The sequence below is a fragment of the Aspergillus viridinutans genome (genome assembly GCF_018404265.1).
Source record: "Aspergillus viridinutans IFM 47045 DNA, scaffold_11, whole genome shotgun sequence".
NCBI lineage: Eukaryota > Fungi > Ascomycota > Eurotiomycetes > Eurotiales > Aspergillaceae > Aspergillus > Aspergillus viridinutans.
In genome coordinates, this window is record NW_025091227.1 from 392,030 (window position 1) to 413,763 (window position 21,734).

Consider the following 21,734-nt stretch of genomic DNA (forward strand, 5'->3'; position numbering starts at 1 on the left):
GATGAGGTTAAATTGCAAAGTACGTGTTGGATTTGAAATCTCAACATCTTAATTTTGAGCAGGTTAACTTGGAACATTTGGGACTGGAGTGTCAAAAGTCAAGGAGGTAGCATTCTATTAGGGAGATGAGGTTGTTAACGGCCACTAAACCATAACTTTATATGGCACCCTTACTACTATTTAATGTGTAATTCCAGGCTATATCTGAATCTATACGCCAGCTCTCATGGCCCCCATTAGGAGGGTCTTGGCTATGCATCCCACCACTTCCCAGGCTCTGACTCTGGCCGCTGCATCTGTCTCACATGCTCTCCTGGATGTCTAGCTAGACTATTCAGGCATCATTCTGTTCGACTTGTTAAGCTATATCTAATTATACCCATTATGGATCCTGGAGACCTAGACACTGCTAGGTAACCGAGGAACCCTATTATATTTATTATGATTAGCCTGCTAATGGATTTTGTTAAGAGGACTGTATGCTACTTAGGTATAGAGTTGCATAACCAAACTGCAGAAATCAGAACTAACCCTCACTGGTGACTGAACTTGTAGTAGTTTGGGCTAGGAGCATCAGTAGTCAGTAGACTGTGCATATCAGAAGTGCCACTGCAGGCAACTGTAATTTGTATGGAAAATGTGGACTCTTTGCATGATACCATTATTAGATGAGTGTGACATGGTGAGGCAGGAGGAAAAGAAGGGTTTGTTTCTTCTTGGTTAAACAGGTAAATTATACCAAGCTGCTAAGCATTCCGGGCACGCACTAGCAGGCAACAGGCGGGCGGAGGAGCAACCAAACAATCAGGTCGCAGTTTGATGTGCCGCATCAAAGAGCCTACGCAGAACACTGTACACTATCCGCCGTACCATTGCCTGCTTCTATACGGATCACGTCGCCGGTGAAGTACATCAGAAGGAAGTCCCCAATCGGGTAAATGGGCTCGAGCGGGCTGCTTGATGTCACTGGACATATTATCGAAGCTGAGCGGCTGCGTAATATCTCTCGGGAATTGTCCTTTAACGGACGTCAAATTGTCCCTCGCTTCGGTGTCAGGTTCCTCTGCTTCGTGCCTCGACGCGAGCGATATTGACCGAGTACTTTGGCCACACCCACATTGACCTTCTTGAGACGCAGTCACTTTGATAGCACCTTCGGCCTCATATGGTGGAACATAGATATTTGCCGGGGTAGCCTTGCAGGACAGAATAGTAAAAGGTGACTCGATCGTCAATTCCACAGGCCGAGCCTTGTTTGAGCCCATACGGTCTTGGTCTGCTGTTGAAAGGCACAAAACAATCTGCTTGTGAGTCAGCATTCAGGGTTAAGAACATAAAGTGTGCTTGGCATCGCATCATGATGTGTCTCGCCATTTCTTACCTGGATCCAATGATTCACCTCCGGACTGCCGTCCTTGGTACTGAAGTGAAGCCACTGAGTTTTTCCTTTGATCCTCATTTCCGGGCATCGAGGCAGCTGTATCTCCAATTTGATGTCAGAGGTTTCCGATTCGTCCCCTAGCAGATTCGTTGTTTGCATGCCTGGGAGTCTTGCTGTGCCCTCTGCCGTCGTGATTCGCATGGTGCTGCCTGGGTAGGAGCTGTAGCTTGCAAGCCCGGCCTGCTTTTCGAACAGAAGTACTTTTTTCGTCGGCAGCTGCAAAAAGCGACCTGTTTGGCCCCTTGTCCGATGCTGTACGTGCTGGGACACGTATACTCTGATCCAGTGACATCGTAGGCTGACTAGCGGGGTCAATTTTACCCTGATTGGTATCTGCGAGCCAAGAGGGAAACACTTTCCGAAAATGCAAACATCGTACGCGAGCTGCTCACGCCATTTGCGGGAGAAAATGATCGGCTCAATCAGCTCCAGGGAGTTTTCTGCTGGCAGTCGAACAACCGGGACATCAAGCTGAGAAACCATCTTTGAAGAGAATGGGCCAGATGGTTCGATCATAGCTTCCAGATAATATCGGGTAGATATCAGCTCGGTATTGATGGTCTCCGGAAGGGAGTTGTGTAGGAGGAATTCAAAGCTATACAGGTAATCATCCACGGGAAATATAGCGCTCTTGCTGACGGCCCCCGAGATTCTAGGCTGCTGTAAGCTGCTACCAATGTTATACTCGGGAGGAAGAGATTGACCCCTCCATAACGTTTGAGCAGTCTTTTTGGCGCGTTGGTCTCTCTCTGTATCTGTGCCAGATTGGTCCGGTATGTGACATATGTCTACTCCATAGACATTGCCTATTTGAGCTGTCTGCCCGCGGTCGAAGTAGGTGATACCAGACGTGATCAGATCTCTATTTCCCACAAGCTCAACTGGTCCAGTAGAGGAAATATGTCAGCATATGTAAAAATCTTGGCGAGCTTCAATCATACGATGAAAAAACGGCATACCATCCGATAGCTCTAACTTAACCAGCCCGCGCAAGTAGATAGAAATCCGCTTGATTTTGATCCGTTCAGTGACTTTCATATGTAGAAACCCCCGGACGACGGTCGCCTTGTCTTTGCAGGCACTGCTATGTGTGCTGTGCCCTTGCAAAAATACAACGGGCTCGAGTAGTGCAAAACTGAGCTGAATCCCTTTTCGAGCCCCAGCAATGTGCTTTCCAGAATGGCAAGGAATATCTGGGAGTAATGTTTCCATTGTACCTCTGTCAAAAGATCATTCTTGAGTGAAGTCAGCCACATACCAGCATACGGGATCAAAAAACTTACATAAGTGAGATTTGACACACAGCCTTTATCAAATTTAGTAGATTCACAAGGAATGCAGGCTCCTGTGCTTCGCGCCAGAGGCATCTCGCAGGAGATTTAATATATTATCACCGACGCTCGTCAACGAGCAATCATCCGCAAAAACGCCTCACGAGGCGGCAGGACGAACTGCACCGAGGCGGGACAGAGACAAGCACACCACCTCATAACCGGCTCCGTGACCTTCGGTCATCGGAGGACGCATAAACATACCCTCTCCGAAGCGCTGGTAGCTTATCTCTCAATGATTCCCGGATAGGCCCCGCAGGATCACCCGATAAGTGCAACCAGCCATGGTTCATTGTCATCGGAGTCCCAGAGACGACCAAAGAGAGCCGTTGCCCTGCGAAGGTCTGGCTGGGCCTGGCTTGACTCTGGCGCAACAACGTGATGTGAGAGAATCTTAATGTTTTAAGTTTCTTGAGAATACGCCACTTACTCATGATTTTCGGAGTGTCCCAACTAAAGGGCTAGGCGGTCTGTCTGTGTCTCATGAACATAGGCAAACGTATCACAATGTCTGGTACTCCGTACTATGTCCCCGTCTCTGCATTACGGGGTGTATCTGGGTTGTCTATCGCGGGGCAGCGATTTTTGGATCCGAGGGTGTTGGTTAACTCATGTGCACAACCAATGCCACTACTTCCACGGATGTCTGACAATCAGAATCTCATGTCATTATTTCCAGATATACATTTCTTAATTAGCTTAGTATTAGATTTATATGCGCTTGGATTGTTGGATATCGACTGCTAAGGTATATATATATATCTACCTTCCGTTGTAACTGCGTGAATATACTGCAGATAGCTAATACTAACATTTTCGCGTCTATATTCAGGCATCATAAATAGTTTTCAGTCATTAAATTGATGACATTGTAGGCAACCGTATTGTGGCCATACTCGGTATGGCGGAGATCTGATCACATGATCTTGCTCAGTAGATAGCTCCTTCCACTATATAATAGTAAACATAGATTTATATATATAATAAATTAATGAAATATCTTTATATTCTGAACCTCTCTCTACTTATTCTATAGGTTATGAGCCTGGAGCCTCTTAGAGAGCTCTAGGGAATTATTCCTAAGTTCTTTCCTTAAGCTATTTTACTACTTTTTACTTTTAAAAGCCTCTTTTAGTGGATATTCTGCCTAAAATATTTATCTAGGCTGGATATTCTGCCTAAGATAGAAACTATCCTTTTATTACCTTTATTAATAGGGCCCTGTAAAAGATTCTTATATTTAAGAATCCTTATAGATGTAGAAGCCTAGCAGTTACCCTTAGATATATCTAAAACCTTATTCCCTTAAGGGATGTATCTAAAACCTTATCTCTTTTATTAAAATCTTCCTTTAAGATACCTTAAGTAGATCTCTATAAGTTACTATTACTTATAGATATAGATTCCTATTAAATATAGTCTAAAGCTATAAAAATATACCTATATAGCTAGGGTGTTTAGTAGACTATAAATAGAATTTATAAGAAGCTAGAGCTACTAGAAGCAGGCTATTAAACTAGATTATTAGATAAAGTTAAGCTTACTAAGTAGTAGAAGAGAATTAAAAAGGCTATTTAAGATTAAGAGAAGATAGATAATAAGGTTTATAGAGCTATTTATTCTACCTTATCTTATACTATTAGATATAAAGTAATTAATTTAGAATTATCTAAAGCTATTTAGGACTATCTTAATATAAAATATAATATAATAGTAGATATCTAGTCTTTTAAGGGGCTGTAGATAGCTATAAATATAGTATATAATAGCTATAATAGAATCTAAGATTATATATTAAAACTATTATAAGTACTTAATAAATTTAATTATAGCCTTAAGAAAGGTAAGTAGCTTTCTAAATCTATTAAGATCTAATTCTTACTTTATAATCTTAGTAAGATATAGGAGATATTTCTTATATCTTATTTTAATAGTTACTATAATAAGAGAACCACTACATTTAATAGTATTATGTAGATTCTAATCTAAGAGGAGATATATATAAAGTTTAATATATTATCTATAAATATTATAAAAGCATAGAAAGGAAAGAAGCTGGCTTAGAAGAGTAGTAATTCTAAGGATAAATTAAACTAATTAAATTAGTCTAATTTTAATTTAAATAACTAGAAAGATTCTAACAGCAAGGTTCCCTAGGAAACTAGGAAGAACTAGAAGTATCACTATTACAGTAAAATAGGCTATAAGAAGCCTAACTACTAGGAGTTAAATCTAGATAAGAAGTCTAATAAGAAGTCTTTATCTAATTAATCTAATAATTATAATTATGCTTATATAATAGGCATAGATAATAAGATATCTAATAGCTAGTATTTAATTACCTTAATGCTTAAAGAAATAATGCTTACCTTCTATACTATTAATAATAATAATAATAGAGTCCTTACCCCTACTAATAATAATAATTTAATTAATAATAATAGTATCCTTACCTCTAAACTAAATAAATAAGATATTAAAGATATATAGATAGTAATTATTACTATTAATCTAGCTCTATGCCTGCATACTAGTGCTAATAACTAGATTATTAACTCAGGAGCTACTAAACACTTTATTATAATATTTATAAACTTTATAGATAGCTTAAGGAAGCTATGCAAACAGGGTATTAAGATAGTAATAGGGTAGGTTATATATTCTAATTCTATTAGAGATATTATCTTATATCTTACACATCTAGGTAGATATACTAGATATATTATTATTACTAATATTCTCTATATCCCTGAAGTGGCAGTCAACCTTCTAGGCACTATTTAATTAGGCTATAAGGATCTAGGAGTTAATCTTCTACTAGATAGTATTATTATTACTTACCTATTAGATAAAATAATTATTAGATATAGAGATATTATCTAGAATACCTATATTCTTTACTTTATGGGAAGCAACACTGCTATTAAGGCTAATAAGCTAATTAAACTAACTAAGCTAGATATATTATTTAAGATATAGCTAATAGTATTCTCTTACTATCCTAAGAGAGGTAATAATTAACTATTCTCTTAGTAAGATTACATGCTATAAGAAGATTATAAGTAAGCTAAGTAAGAATTAGTAAAACCTTATTCTAATATTAAAACTTATATCTAGACTAGATAAGAGGTCCTAAGTAAGTAATATATACTTATTTTAGATCTACTATATAATAATTATACTAGTATCTATATATTAAAGAAAGATAAGATTAATTTAATAACTTAGTACTATTATTTTGCGCATTTATTAATTCCTAATGTTATTTATGTATCTAAAATAGTTAATAAAATAGATATTAAGGGACTATTAATTCCTAAGTATGCCTATAAATCTTATATAATAGCTAATATAATAGTTTATAAGGGGCATATTACTATATCTCCTATTAAGTAATATAGGGAGTACATCTTTATTAATATTAGTAGTAGCTATAATAATATACTAGATAACTATATTACCAGAGCTCACTACTAGATAATTATTATAGATTAATTTAATAGCTAGGTTACTATTTAATTACTTAAATATAGATACTAAGTAATACTACTTATTAAGCTCTTTATTAAAGAAGAAGAGTATGCAGGTATTAAAGTATAAATTATCTATACTAATAATAGAGGAGAATTTATTAAGAAAGAGAATTAAGTATAGGCTAGAGCTAAATTAATTAAATAGGAACTTATAGTACTATATACTTATAGCTAGAATCTAGTTATAGAATATCTTATATGCACTATTCTAATAAAGATTTATACTATTATTAATAATAAAATCATTCTGCGTAAACTCTAGGGTGAAATTATAAAGGGAGTTATTCTAATTAAGAATATCTTACTTATTTAAGGTAAGAATATAACTCTATATAAAATATACTTTAGTAAACATCCAGATGTCAGCTCTCTATAGATCTTAGGTTTAGTTAGATATCTTACTATTACTAATAAAATTAAATCTAAGTAGGATATTATAAAAATTAATTTATATATTATTTACTACTATTTAGTTAGCTACACTAGCTTAGGTAAGTAATATATTATTTAGATACTAGTAACTAATAAAGTTAAATATATCTATAATATTATTTTTAAAAAAGGAAGTAATCTAGATCTCTATAGTAATCTAGATAATAATTATAGTAAATTTATTAATCTACTAGCTATTCCACCTACTAACTATAATCTAAATAAGGTTATTAGTAATAATAATTTAAATTAAGATATTATTAAAGGCTAGGATCTAACTATACCTAATCTACCTAGACTAGAGGATAGCATCCCTATACTATAAATATATATAGAGATAGGTCCTAGTATTACTAAGGATATTAACTTCCTATATAGAGGTCTTTTTAGTAAGCTAGTAGAAGACCTTCTAGAGCATTTCTAGCTAGAAGTAATTTAGCTTATAGAATAGGGGGTGTATTATATTAATACTAAGGCTATAGAGAAGTATATATAGAATTATATTATTACTAAATATATATATATTAGTAATAATTATACTAATATTATTAAGCCTTCTTCCTTCTATGAGGTAATTAACTCTCCTAAAGTAGATAATTAATAGAATACTATAAAAGTAAAAGTAGATAATCTTATTAAGTAAGGCATCTAGGTACTTAAGGCTCTACCTACTAGCTATAAGGCTATTAAGGGGTATTAGGTCTATAAGATTAAGATTAGTACTAATAATAAGATTATCTAATTTAAGGTAAGATAGATTACTAAAGGCTATATCTAGATACTTAGAGTAGACTTTAACTAGATATTTTTACCTACTATAAAGCTAGCTACTATCTACCTATTCTTTATACTTATAACTATCTTAGACTATTACTATATTAAGGCAGACATCAAGCTTGCATTCTTATAGGGTAAATTCTTTAATAGTAAAGTTATTTATATAAAATAGCTATAAGGTTTTAATAATAAGTCTAGCTATATATGCTAACTATTACTTCCTTTATATAGATTAAAGTAATCTATATAGGCCTGGTATCTTATCTTCTATAGTAGAGTTACTAAGATTAGATTATAGCTATCTAAGATTAATAAATATCTCTTCTTTAATATCTATAGTATGCTCCTTATCTTATATATTAATAATATAGAGATTACTAGACCCTCTAAGTAGATTACTAAGGGGGTGTATAAGGCTATTAGTAAGCTATTTAATATTTTACTTATTAGCCTAGCTACCTATTATCTAGGCATGAAGATAGACCTAGATATTAAGAAAAGATAGATTAAGCTATCTTAATATACTTACCTTTAATATCTTATTAATATATTTAATCTATATTTAGTTAAAACTATAGTAATACCTATAGAAGAAGGTGCTTAGCTAGTTAAATTAGATAAGCCTATTAGATATAATCTTAAACTTAAAGAGAGATATAGAGCAGGAGTTAGCTTAGTTATATATCTAATATTATAGACTAGGCCAGATACTATCTTTACTATTAGGAAGCTAGCTAGATATACTATAAATCCTAATAAATTATATCTTAAGCATCTTATTTATCTTATTTAATTCTTCTATTAGACCCTAGATATCAGAATTATCTATAAGCCTTATAATACAAAAGATATTATGTGTAAGCTAGGTATTATTATTAACTATATTAATATAGATTATATAGGATATATTAATATACACTATTTAACTACTAGATATATCTTTATATTTAGTAATAGGCCTATCTTATAGGCTTCTAAGCTATAATTAGTTATCTCTTTATCTATATATAAGGCTAAATATATTACTATTATTTATACTATAAAGGAAGCTATCTAGCTTACCTATCTCCTTAAAGATATTAGCTTTAATAGTATATACTCTATATAGATTAATATTAATAGCTAGCCTACTATAGACCTAGCCTATAATACTTAATTCTATACTTATAGTAAGTATATTAATATTAATTATTATTAGATTAGAGATATAATAGTTAAGAAGCAGGTCTTCCTATAGCATCTTTTAATAGATAAAATAATTATAGATCTTATAATAAAGCTACTTAGTTATCTAAAGTTTAATTAATTCTTTAAGGTGCTAGGCTTAGCCTAGTAGAGCACTGTGAACAGCAGATCTTAATACTATAATTATAGATTAACTACCTAATTAGGAAGTAGCTATAACCTCATTAATTAAATCTAGGGGTGTATGGCTATACTCAGTATAGCAGAGATCTAATTATATGATCTTGCTTAGTAGATAGCTCCTTCCACTGTATAATAGTAAACATAGATTTACATACATAATAAATTAATGAAATATCTTCATATTCTGAACCTCTCTCTGCTCATTCCACACATATTAGGATTCAGTGTTCTGGTAAGCTTACGTTCTAGATGGTGCTTAATCATATTCTGATTAGGAGAACAGTGAATAGAATATCATATAGTAGACGCTGCCAGTCATTGGTAACTATCTGCAGTGCTAGATAGAGCAACCCTCTACTCCAGTTTGGTGCTCTAGATGATCTAGAGGATATCCATGATTAAAAGCCTTCTGTATATTGTACCGTACTCTCCACGAACCACTATTCCCCTGACTTAGGACTGTGTGTTTGACCTTCCACTTTGCTCTCTCTCCAGGCCCTCCCGTAAATGCGAACAGACCTTTTGCGTCAAGAACTTGAGCATCCACAGGATTTCCTTCTTCATGTCTGTGGTCGGTCTGTCGGTGTCTAAGACTTGTAGCACAGTTCCCGTATGGCCATAGAGCGTTGCAAGAGAGGTGGTTTCCGACAAGTCACACCCGTCGCTTTCAGGATGGAGAAGTGGAAGAATCCTGTCCCACTCGGTGTACAGATCTAGCTGGGTAGTAGACGAACTTTGAAGTGTAGATATGAGCTTGTGAATTTCCTCGCCGAGGTCAAGGGAGCGCTGAGCAGCTTGGACGAGCGATTTACCAGACTCCTTCTTTTCATATGTTGAACTGCTTTGTACACCGTTGGATGGTTGCATGGAGTTTCTGGGTTCTGAGGCACGACTGTTGCTGTCGTTGGTTATGCCCGAGCCTGGGACTGATTTATTTCTCTCACTTTCGCGGTGAGCGTCGGGGTTCATCCTGCCTAGTCTGGAAGCCTGGAAACTCCAAAGATAGCGAAACAAATAAGTCAACTTCTCAAACCCCAATTGCCCCATGGCAGCAACAAGGTTAGTCAACACAGGGACAGCCAGAAGCGACCAGAACACGAAGAATGCCTTGCCGAAATTGCTGGTCGGGTAAAGATCTCCGTAGCCGATGGTTGTCAGAGACGTGTATGTGAAATAGAGAGCCTGAAAATAAGTCCACTTCTGGCTTCTCTCCGAGCGACGGAAAATAGCAGCACTGACTAGCCAGAGCAAGAACAGTGCTACCCCCGACCAGATCAAAGTCATCCATCGGTGTCTTCTATAGAAGTCGCGCTTGATGCGTTGGAGCTTCAAGAGGTCAGCCTTGTTTGGGTACTGGGGATCAGCTGGCATTTGCAGTGGTTGCTTCTCTTTGTCACTGCGATTGTTGCCAGCATATTCATGGCTAGTCTGGCGCCCCTGGATACCGCTGTGCACTTCCTCGATCTTGAATTTGATGCTTAGTTCTCGCATTTCCTCTGTGAATGACGTCATCGAGGTGATCACTAGACCTGTATTCAAGATGCCTGCAGAGGCGTATGGAAATAGCAAGCTTCGTCCGAGGTGAGTCTTCGGGGCAATGTTTCCGATACCGATTGTTAGAAGAGTGTAGTCCGCCCAGTACAAGGCATCCATAAACGCCCAGCCTTCAATAGTCGCGTAGACAGCAGCACCCCCGAGCAGAAAGACACAGAAAGCGGTCACTCGCAGGATGATGCTTGTGCATTCGACAGTCCGTCTTTCCTCGTGAGTCAGATGCACCGAGTGCACACTACCTGTGTAAATTGCTAACAGCACAGCAATCAGTACGTAGTGGCTCGCAGCGAATGTCCCATAGAAGTAATTTTGTGTATACCGAAGCGTCTGCCGAGGGTCCACTGTTGTATGTTCCCCAGCTATAACACCAATGACACTGAGCAGTGTTGCTGCTGAGGCACACCAGCACAGAATCGTCACAATAAATCCTTTGACCGGGTCACGTTTGGATATCATCGTAAGCAGAAGCACGATGTAAGCAACAACGGCCAGTGCCACCGATACGGCCTTAAGAACCACAGCCCTGGTTTGATCATTAAGCCAATTAGAAGCAGACGAAAGAGCGCTGAACGTACCAGGCTGGCTGATCTATGGTCCTTACGCTGCCGTCAGGGTCTATTATCTCTCGCCATCCTTGGGATACAGCGCAAATATTGAACATTGTGGCCGATGTACATAGTACTCCCTGGAGGGCACATCGGTCAGATTAACCTCTAACCTGGGAGCGTTAGGGGGCATACCGCAACGACAGGGAAGTTTGCCGACGCAAGCCACCAGCGTGTGACCATCCTGTGGAGAATGAGACTTTCCTTTTATCATTCCGTCGCTTGGGCGTAAAGGCATGCAGCCTTGCATACTAAAGAGCTGTCAGCGAGGGCTTCCGTCACATGCCTTTTTGCTGAAATATAAAGCGTATGGTCGCTATAAACGTATTATTAAATGTGACGGGGCCAGCAAATTACGCGGAAGCAGATGGTGGCAGTCTCAGGGAGCTCTACTCATCTGAGTAACGAGGAGAGAAGCTTGAAGAATTCCTTGCTGTAATGTTTTAGTTCCAGTTAAAGATAATACCACCATTTTGACCTGACCACGGACGGAAACGGTACAGCACTGACATTGGAATGAAACTTTCACGTACCTATGATGCGTGGAGCATTGCAAGATATCGGCGCACCCCACAAACCTTAAAAGACGATCATCCGCTAGCGACTAAACTTTATTTCAAGATGTGCACCAGAGACGGAAGGTTTATGGATGTCTTGATGTCATCGGTACTGTCTACCGAGGATCCCAAGGTCTCGATCGTAAAAGACCACAAGCCGATCTATCTGGACCAATTAACGTACCCACCTCACAGGGGACGTCAAACGACCCTAACATATTGCAATGAGAATGGAAATTTGTTTTACTGCGCTTCTAAGATCAAAGAATGACCAGGATGAGAGGACATGCTCACCTATAGTGGAGAGCAATTCTCTTGCCATAGATGACGAAGTACTGTGTATTCTCAGCTATGCACAACTGGAGCGACCTCCGATTTTACCTCATAATGTCACCGCCCTGTCTCAGTAGAATCAGATGTTGTTTCCATTTTTGGCAACATGTGAATTGGCTTATAAGGAAACCTCTCAGCAGTGAGATATCGACCGCGTGGCGTGACAATTTATTGTTATTTGAGATTCATAATAGCATGATATTTATACTCTACGGAAAGAATAACTACACCAGCGATTGAAATAGCTGCCTTTAACTAACCCCAAAACCTCACTCACTGGTTTGACCACTTTGTCAAAGTAGTCTCTAGGATACATGTTATAATGGAGACAATCCGGGACTCAGAATTCGGCAAGTTAGTTCGCATTTTCAGCGGCTACAGGCTTTTACTGTACCCGGAAGAAACGGATGATTCCACTTGGTGGAAATACCTAGAATGGCCCGAGATCTACCGGGAGGAATCCATGACGACTGGTAGCGAAGAGTTCTACGAGCAGAATGCCTTGTACCCGGTCATGTCGCAAGCCTGTCGCTGCAAGCGACAAAGGTACCTCTGAAAAGTGTTTTGGCAGGCCCATGGCGTGGGATACAGGATGGATCGTCCGAGGTAATCGGCTGGAGTGATGCCGGCGATAGTGAGGTAGAACACCATTACCTTAAGAATGCTTGACGAGTTCTCTGGCCGACAAGGTTGGGTATTTGGCTGATATTGGTAGAATCCACAAAATTGGAGTATCCGCAAAAAGGTCTTAGTCACTTTTCTTATCTGCCTTCTGACATTCTCTATCTATATTGGTTCCGCTATTTACACCCCCGGGATCCCGGGTGTGGCTCAGCAGTTTGGTGTGAGTAGGGAGGCTGGAATTCTTGGTCTGACACTATTTGTAGTGGGATATGGACTGGGTGAGCTGCGTTACTTTCAAACTGATTGACATCGACCACGGTCAATACTAAGTGAATATTTCAGGACCAATGATCTGGGCACCAATATCAGAGCTCCCCACGATGGGACGAAGTCCGGTATATGTTGCAACACTAGTAGTCTTTGTTTTCTTTCAGTTTGGTGTTATCTACGCGAAGAACTTTGGGATGCTTCTAGCATTTCGATTCATAACCGGCTTCATGGGCTCGCCCGTCCTGGCGACAGGGGGAGCCTCGATGGGAGATATGTGGAGCCCTAGAATCCGCGACTATATGATTGCGGTCTGGGCAAGCTTCGCCGTCGCCGCTCCCGTGCTGGGCCCTCTCGTGGGAGGGTTTGCCTCCTCCGCCAAGGGGTGGACGTGGACTATCTGGGAGCTGCTTTGGATATCCGGCTTTGCCGTGGTTCTTCTCGTCTTCTTTCTGCCCGAGACATTTGCCCCCAACATTCTCAGTCGCCGAGCGCGGCGTATTCGCCGAATCACAGGTGATCGGAGATATGCGTCCGAGGCTGAGATTGAGATTGCTCGGGTTGCTTCCAGGGTCAGCCTGCGTGCAAACCTCTTTTTGATAGCATATGATAATTGACAGGTGAGAATAGGATGTCCTCTTTGAAGCGCTGGTCGGTCCATTCGCGCTTTGCTTCCTCGAACCCATTGTGCTTCTGATGAACCTCTACATTGCCCTTATCTACGGAATTCTATATATCTGGTTCGAAGCCTTTCCGATTGTCTTTGAAGAGAAACACGGCTTTAACCCAGGAGAAACCGGCCTGGCATTCCTGGGTATCATGACAGGGGCGGTATTCATTGCTCTCCCGATATACTCCTATTGGAAGTATCGCTGGCAATCCAAACACATCAACCCAGATGGTCATCTTTCCCCAGAAGAACACCTCCCTCCAGCATGCTTTGGAGCTGTGTGTCTGCCAATATCCCTTTTCTGGTTTGGTTGGACTGGAAACTTTGCTAGCGTCCATTGGATTATGCCTATTATCGCTTCCACGCTGTTTTCCTTTGGGGGATACCTTATCTTCAATGGCATTTTCTGCTACGAGGCACAGGGGTATTCGAAATATGCAGCCTCGGTCCTTGCCGGAAACGACTTCTTACGATCATCTTTCGGCGGCGCCTTCCCCCTATTTGCGACGCAAATGTTCCATAATCTCGGTGTTGGTTGGGCTTGTACGTTACTGGGTTGCTTGACCGTGCTATTCGCGCCATATCCTTTCTTATTGTACATATACGGGGAGCGCATCCGGATGAGGAGCAAGTATGCCCAGCATGGTAAGTAGTGAGGACGACATATGGAGAGAGATCGCGCGGCGGGAGGCGACAAAGGAAGAAAGGAGGTTCATTACCCCTTGCGCCTCTATTTCTCTTTGGAGCTGCATGCACTAGGACATCTTCGACATCGAGAAGACGATCTTTGGCCAAGTGTTAGTTCGATGTAGGATCCTGTGGGGAATGCGGCTAAGACACGTTCGATAGCCATGTTTTTGCACATAGCCTGACAGATGAATGATGTAAAGTCTATTTATCTTCTTCCTGGCTTAGTAACATTGAGGGTGAGACAAACTGACTATAGGCATTGCGGGCCGGAGTCCGAATGCATCAGGATTCAGGAATACCCCAGGTTTTTGGCTCCGCATATCCGCGCGGTATGTGTCTGAAGACGATGCCTGGTGATTAGAGTACACCTTATATTTAGCAGTTGACGAAGTATGCAATTCAATCAAATTCCCGCTATTTTTGCAGTCTTCAGGAAAATACGGATCCACTTCTAGGCATAGTGCTGCATGCACTTCCACAAGGGGTCCCCTGTCTCTGTGCGGAATTATCATATTCATTCTGCACCATCGTCACTCTACAGGACTAATATATCTGTCCACAATTCCCCGCATCGGCTAATTGGCATACCCCTGATTCTGCGGTACATTCTTCCATTAATCTGTTTCTTCCTCCAATCGCACTTCGATCATTTCGGAATTACAACCTGCACTCAGCGCCACCACCACACGATGGCTCATCCGCACTGTGCAGATGACCATCCACGGCCCTGTAATCGTATCAGAAATCTACCGCGCAGAATTAAGGCAGAGGCTTGCCAAGCTTCACCTGCTTTATGTGGACATTTGCCGGACTCCACATAGTCACCATTCTGCAAGTAAAGTATGGGGTGTATCGCGGGGTGGACATGCATCGGAACGGCATCCGTGATGAATCCGTCACTATTCAATTTAAGCAATGCGTCTTGTTCCTGAAAGTCAACGGTTGCTCGGCCCCTTGCGCCGAGACGACCTGCTATCCTTTCGATCTGGTGGAAGCATATGCAGAAAACCTAACAGGTATCACCCATTTCCCGCGGACGTGATGAACCTTCTCAGAGTCCTTTGAATTGGAGCTGAATGCATATCATGGTGTAAATGCGGATGTCCCATCGGCAGACATCCCTGTACCCTGCCGTGGGGAGATATATTGCTTTAGAATCGGATTGGACAGGAGCGGAGAGAGTTCCGTGCAGATGAGACATAAATTCCCAAAAACCGCACTTCTTTGGCCACTACAATTGTCAGGCCTTATGAGCTTCCACTACCAAGATGATACAGACCCCGAGCGTGGTCCTGCTGGCTATTGGCCTCTTGTTTGATGCAGCCCACGGAGCCGCATCACAAGCTTATACCTGGCAAAATGTCGTTACAGGGGGCAAGTATACTAAATATGGCCAGGCTGATATCTAGCTAACAATATTATCCAGGAGGCGGAGGCTTCGTTCCAGGAATCGTTTTCAATCCATCAGCCAAGGGAGTAGCGTACGCTCGTACTGATATTGGAGGCGTTTACCGTCTCAATTCGGACGACACATGGACGCCTCTACAGGACTCTGTGGGTAACAGTAACTGGTATGTAATCTGAACTATAAGTGGAATGTACTGACGATTTAGGCATAACTGGGGTGTTGATGCACTCGCTACCGATCCCATTGATACCAATCGCTTGTACTTGACGGTGGGGATGTACACGAACGAATGGGACCCGAACGTTGGCTCAATTCTGCGCTCGACCGATAAGGGTAATACTTGGTCAGAAACAAAGCTACCGTTCAAAGTAGGAGGAAACATGCCTGGTCGTGGTATGGGCGAGGTGAGTAACTTAAATTGCGTTGCTTGTTTCCCCGGCTAAGACCATGTAGCGTCTTGCTGTAGACCCGAACGATAACAGCGTCCTCTACTTTGGCGCGAGGAGTGGCCATGGCCTCTGGAAGAGTACTGACTACGGAGCGACCTGGTCCAATATCACTTCTTTTATTTGGACCGGTAAGGCACAATGCCGATGATTCCATATGACGAGAAGCTGACCGGGAATAGGAACATATTTCCAGGATGCCAGTTCTACATATACGTCCGACCCTGTTGGCATTGCTTGGTTAACATTCGATTCCACGTCTGGTTCAAGTGGCTCTCCCACTCCACGCATCTTTGTTGGTATGTTTTGATAGCAGGAAATCTCGAACAATGGTCTAATCCTTTCTAGGGGTTGCGGACACTGGTAAATCAGTGTTTGTGTCCGAAGACGCCGGATCGACATGTAGGTTCTTTGCATCTATTCGATTCGATACCTCCGTTAACTGAAAGCTAGGGTCCTGGGTTACCGGAGAGCCACAGTACGGCTTTCTGCCTCATAAAGGAGTGCTGTCTCCAGCTGAGAAGACTCTTTACATCTCATATTCCAACGGAGCTGGTCAGTATGATGGCACCAATGGAACGGTACATAAGTATAACATCACCAGCAAAGTGTGGACCGACATCAGCCCTACTCCCGTGGCAAGCACATACTATGGCTATGGCGGTTTATCCGTTGACCTGCAAGTCCCTGGGACATTGATGGTAGCTGCATTGAATTGTTGGTGGCCCGACGACTGATCTTCAGGAGCGTGGATTCCGGAACGACGTGGTCTCCCATCTGGGCCTGGAACGGATATCCTAACCTGAACTACTACTATAGCTACGATATATCCAATGCCCCCTGGCTGCAAGACAACACCTCAACAGCTCAGTTTCCCGTTCGTGTCGGCTGGATGGTCGAGGCTCTCGCAATCGACCCATTCGATTCCAACCACTGGTTGTACGGCACCGGCGCGACAATTTATGGTGGCCATGACATTCAGAAGTGGGACTCCGCGCATAATGTCACCTTGAAATCTCTCGCCGTCGGAATCGAAGAGATGGCTGTTCTTGGACTCATTGCTCCTCCAGGCGGACCACCACTGCTGTCTGCTGTTGGCGACGTTGGAGGATTCTACCATTCAGATCTCACCAAGGCACCGGCTCAATCCTTCCATAACCCAACATATGGCACTACCAACGGCATTGATTACGCTGGTAACAAACCATCCAACCTTGTTCGCTCGGGGGCCAGCGACACGGATCCTACCGTTGCTACGTCTACGGACTTCGGCAAGACCTGGTCGGCAAACTACGCAGCGTCTTCCACCACGCCCACCGGACCCGTTGCTCTCTCCGCGGACGCCGATACCGTCCTGCTCATGAACTCCAATGGGGCTATGGTGTCGAAGTATAGCAGCACATTCAGTGCTGTCTCATCTCTACCCTCCGGGGCGGCCATTGCGTCTGACAAGGCCAACAATACCGTCTTCTATGGCGGGTCGGCCGGCTCCTTTTACGTTTCCACCAACAGTGCCGCCTCGTTCGCGAAGACTACGGCCCTTGGCTCCAGCACTGCCGTCAACGCCATTCGCGCCCATCCCTCTATTGCGGGTGATGTCTGGGCTACTACCGATACCGGTCTCTGGCACTCTACAGACTACGGCAAGACCTTCGCTCAAATTGGGGGTGGATGCACGGCAGGCTGGAGCTTCGGTCTCGGTAAGGGCTCGTCAACCGGCTCTTATGCTGTGATTTACGGCTTCTTCACCGTTGATGGTACAAGGGCATTGTTCAAGACCGAGGACATGGGCACGAATTGGCAGATGATTTCCGATTCTACGCATGGCTTCGGCTCTGCATCTGCTAATGTGGTCAATGGCGACATGTCAAACTATGGACGTGTGTTTATGGGCACGAATGGAAGGGGTATCTTCTACGGTCAGCCGAGTGGAAGTCTCCCGTCTTCAACAGCTACAGCGACTACGACCAAGACGACATCGACGAGCACAAAGCCGTCTGGTACCACGACTTCTTCAACAACGCTGACCACGACCACTAAGGCGTCGACGACGACTACTAGTACACCCAAGACTACGACATCAGCAACTTCTACTGGGACTAGTACACCGTACGGACAGTGTGGTGGTACCGGATACACCGGGCCAACTGTCTGCCCGAGTGGATGGACGTGCACTTACCAGAACGCGTATTACTCTCAGTGTAAGTTTTGAAACCACCTTTATAGAACGGAAGAACACTTGAACAGAAGGCTGACCGGTCGCCAGGCCTGCAATAAAGTAGAAAGACTCGAGGACAATCAATTGCGCAGACAGTGGTCTAGGTTCTAGTGCTTGCTGTACTGATCATGTCTACCTATGTTTCACAATCGAGACAATATTCGCTTAAGCAATGATCTGGTAGAAGCAGCTCAGCCGCCCACTGACTTATAGCCCCGAGCTCATTGCGTCAAAAGTTCTCCTTTCCCTAGTCGTTTAATCTGGCTCCAGCAATTAAATACTTGGCACGAAATTACTGGTTAAATATACACTGGGTGTCTAGAACGGCGGGAGAGGTTTAGTTGCGACGTACACTCCTTAGCTGGGCGGGCGGCTCAGGCCATTAAGAATCAACTCATGGACTGTATTGGCTATTAATAGCAAGGGGGCTGCTCAGCTACGACTCCAACAACATGAAACAAGGCTGGTAAGTCTCAGGCGCCAACGGCGGAGACGCCATTGGAGGTATGATGATGGGCGGCTAAGCAAAGCATTCCAAGGAAGAGAGCAAGACGTATGAACCACTAGAATGGATTATGCGACACAACATGAGACAAGTCCAGGACGAATGTCGCACGGACGGGAATCACTTACTGCTTTTGCGGCGCGAACTTAGAGGGAGTATCGATATAAGATGCAGCGGGCTCGCCTGATATTATCATCATTGTTCTATCCTAAGCATCCAGCATAGTTTTGAGGTCTAATTTTTGTCAGAGTCATTTTTTTGAAAGAATATAGAGCCCTAAAGCAGGACACACTTTCACTGGAGCTGCGATCCTCGTTATAATATGGCGGCCAAGATGATCAGTTATTCCCGCCATATACGCCGACAGCAGTTCACCATCGCCATTATTTGTGCCCTGCCGCATGAGTCCCGAGCGGTGGAGGCTGTATTCGACGAAATATTTGATTGTGGCGGCGGCACCGACCTGGCATCACACCCCCGAGACAAGAACAAATATACAGTGGGGAGGATTGGCCAGCACTATGTCGTCTTGGTCCATATGGCCGCAATGGGAAAGCTGTACGCGTCGAGCGCAGCGGCAAGTATCTCGTTGAGCTATCCCAGCATAAAGCTAGCCCTAATTGTTGGAGTGTGTGGAGGGGTTCCATACACTCAGGATGGACATGCTAGATTTCTTGGGGATGTGATCATCAGCACCGAGCTACTATTATACGACGAAACAAATGTATTGGCCTTCGACAATCTCAATCCACTTTCCTTCAACACCGGAAACAGGGTTCAGGCTAATGGGAAACCTCAAGCCCTAATACATAAGTTGTACAGTGCGCGAGGATACCAATGCCTGGTAGTTAATACGGCCAACAACTTGGCTCTGGCCCTGAACATGCTTGGAGCGGAGGAGTTCGGCTATCCAGGAATGGACAAGGATCGGCTTTTTCCTCCTTCCTACCAGCATCAGCATCGGAGCCCCGTGCAATGTGATGTTTGCAGCAGCCCTGGCAATAGGAAACAGTTTTGCCGCCAGGCTTTCAAGTCAACTTGCGAACAGTTAGGTTGCGTTAGGGATGCGGCACGGTTGCAGCGGGTACGGACAAAACCTTCGGATGAGTCGTCACCAGACCCTCGACCGACTATCCATTTCGGACCGATAGCCACTGGCGATAGCGTCATCATGTGCGGTGAAAAGCGCGACCAGTTGGCTGCTAGCGCTGGTGTTGTTGGCTTCGAAATGGAAGCAGCTGGGGTATGGAGGCGTTTCCCCACTGTCGTTATCAAGGGGGTCTGTGACTATGCCGATTGCCATAAGAGCAAGAGATGGCAGAACTATGCGGCCGTATGTGCAGCATCCTGTGCGAAAGCGTTCTTGCTAGAGTACACAGCATAGTCTCCCCAAATCTATGCTGTCCACTCGCCAGAAAGAACGGCTGTTCGCGACCGCAGTACACAGGCTTCTCTCAGCTATTCCCGACTTTCGTTCTAGTCAGTGCGTGATCTTTTTGCAAAAATCGCTAGTGTCTCAATGTTATCGGGTATTACGGACACTATAAGATTGCTTGATGTCTTGCATATCTCATCATGTATTTAGACTAAGGTTTTTATTGCGGTATTGGCGTTCGTGATTGGATACGTGTATGCTTCTGTTGGTGCTGCTTCTGTCGAGGACTGTAGCCACCAGCTGACGCCTTAGTAACCTGTCATATGCATCTTAGCATTGAACTTGCACCCATGTACATCCTCGCCATGTCTACTGTTATGGGTTCTATATAGTTTTATACTCGATGAAAGCTCGAGCGCACTGTGAACTCATCAGACCTCTGCGGTATTTCCGCCATTGAGTCATAATACTACGAGTCTAGCCACTTCAACGTGGATGCCGTGGAGTATATGGGCTGTTTCGGAGGCCATCCGTAGGAAAAGGATAAGAAAGAGACATTCTCGGCACCAAAATCAAATCACCTCGTCGCAGTGCTTGTCCTGATCTGGTCCATCCGTTCATTCCACTCATCGAAAGCTTACTCGTTCTAAACGGTCCCATGGCCCAGCACGGGACAGCCAGCCGCAGCATCTGCTGCAGCCTTGTTCTCACCCTCGACTTTCTCCTCACGCGAAATCTGGCGGAACATATCCATAGGGTCAAACCAAACGTCAATCTTTTCCAGCTGCAGCGAACTGTTGACCTTGGCAATGACGATGCCTTGGATATCAATCAGACCACCGTGCGCTTTGACAGTGACCTTTTCTCCACCACTAGCAGAAGCGTTAGTATGAATCTTTCTTTATCCAGAAAGGTAGATGCATACTTGTTATACCCAACGTAATCATTCGCCATGTACCCCCAATGCCTCCATTTGAAGATCACAACCGGGGGCCCGCTATACACCTCCAAGACCTCCCACGCAAACGTCGGCATCATCCGCTTGAACGCCTTGTGACTTGTCGAGAAATCATTATGTTCGGGGTCGTAGTACGAGCTGGATGTGAGTAAGGCGTTGTAAGTGCCCACCCGGAGCATATGGTCGCCTGTCTGGGGAGGTCCGCCGTTCAGCGAAAAGGTGTATTTGCTGTGGTCGATTGTGCGCCAGTCGTCGAGGGAGGTCTTGAAGGATGCTTCGATCTCCCAGTTCTTGACGAGGTTCGAGGCGAGATCGGGGAGGCTGCCCGCCTGGTGGTTCATTTGTTTTGCTGCAGCGGGTATGATTAGTCTTTAAGGATTCATAACCTGAGGCTTGATGGGGCTTGCGTACTCTCTTGGTAGAATGCTCTTGTTTTGGAATAATCTGGGGGTGCGCCATGGCGCCAGGCAGCGTCTTTGTCGTTCAAGACGGCGTTGGGGTCAAGGACATAATCTGGAAGAGCGTCGGCGTCACCCATTTTGATGATATGAATGGTGTCTATCTCTGTGGATAAGAGAAATTTGGAAGAAATGAAAACACCCGCAGAGAGGCACAGGGGGTTTAATACTACCCCCGCCCCTC

General features: G+C 43.1%; 6 protein-coding genes across 6 annotated transcripts; 3 read left to right on the top strand and 3 right to left on the bottom strand.

Annotated features, from left to right (window-relative positions):
* Positions 1-857: 857 nt before the first annotated feature.
* On the bottom strand, positions 858-2,653 carry Aspvir_002298 (arrestin C-terminal domain-containing protein; the record flags this gene model as incomplete). Its single annotated transcript, XM_043273899.1, has 3 exons — positions 858-1,301; positions 1,382-2,322; positions 2,401-2,653. 3 exons carry the CDS (start codon positions 2,651-2,653, stop codon positions 858-860), a joined length of 1,638 nt encoding a protein of 545 aa, XP_043129834.1.
* A 6,682-nt stretch (positions 2,654-9,335) lies between these two features.
* Positions 9,336-11,224, bottom strand: Aspvir_002299 (potassium channel family protein; the record flags this gene model as incomplete). The annotated part of the gene is made up of 3 exons (XM_043273900.1): positions 9,336-10,959; positions 11,012-11,121; positions 11,177-11,224. 3 exons carry the CDS (start codon positions 11,222-11,224, stop codon positions 9,336-9,338), a joined length of 1,782 nt encoding a protein of 593 aa, XP_043129835.1.
* Positions 11,225-12,935: 1,711 nt separating this feature from the next.
* Aspvir_002300 (uncharacterized protein) lies at positions 12,936-14,145 on the top strand (the record flags this gene model as incomplete). The annotated part of the gene is made up of 2 exons (XM_043273901.1): positions 12,936-13,394; positions 13,453-14,145. The coding sequence occupies 2 exons, from the start codon at positions 12,936-12,938 to the stop codon at positions 14,143-14,145; spliced, it is 1,152 nt and encodes a 383-aa protein (XP_043129836.1).
* A 1,305-nt stretch (positions 14,146-15,450) lies between these two features.
* Aspvir_002301 (putative endoglucanase) lies at positions 15,451-18,313 on the top strand (the record flags this gene model as incomplete). Its single annotated transcript, XM_043273902.1, has 9 exons — positions 15,451-15,556; positions 15,609-15,753; positions 15,796-15,994; positions 16,044-16,167; positions 16,219-16,335; positions 16,385-16,438; positions 16,490-16,757; positions 16,781-18,237; positions 18,303-18,313. The coding sequence occupies 9 exons, from the start codon at positions 15,451-15,453 to the stop codon at positions 18,311-18,313; spliced, it is 2,481 nt and encodes an 826-aa protein (XP_043129837.1).
* A 780-nt stretch (positions 18,314-19,093) lies between these two features.
* Aspvir_002302 (putative Pfs domain protein) lies at positions 19,094-20,143 on the top strand (the record flags this gene model as incomplete). The annotated part of the gene is made up of 1 exon (XM_043273903.1): positions 19,094-20,143. The coding sequence occupies one exon, from the start codon at positions 19,094-19,096 to the stop codon at positions 20,141-20,143; it is 1,050 nt and encodes a 349-aa protein (XP_043129838.1).
* Positions 20,144-20,780: 637 nt separating this feature from the next.
* Aspvir_002303 (uncharacterized protein) lies at positions 20,781-21,630 on the bottom strand (the record flags this gene model as incomplete). Its single annotated transcript, XM_043273904.1, has 3 exons — positions 20,781-21,006; positions 21,060-21,441; positions 21,504-21,630. The coding sequence occupies 3 exons, from the start codon at positions 21,628-21,630 to the stop codon at positions 20,781-20,783; spliced, it is 735 nt and encodes a 244-aa protein (XP_043129839.1).
* Positions 21,631-21,734: the final 104 nt, after the last annotated feature.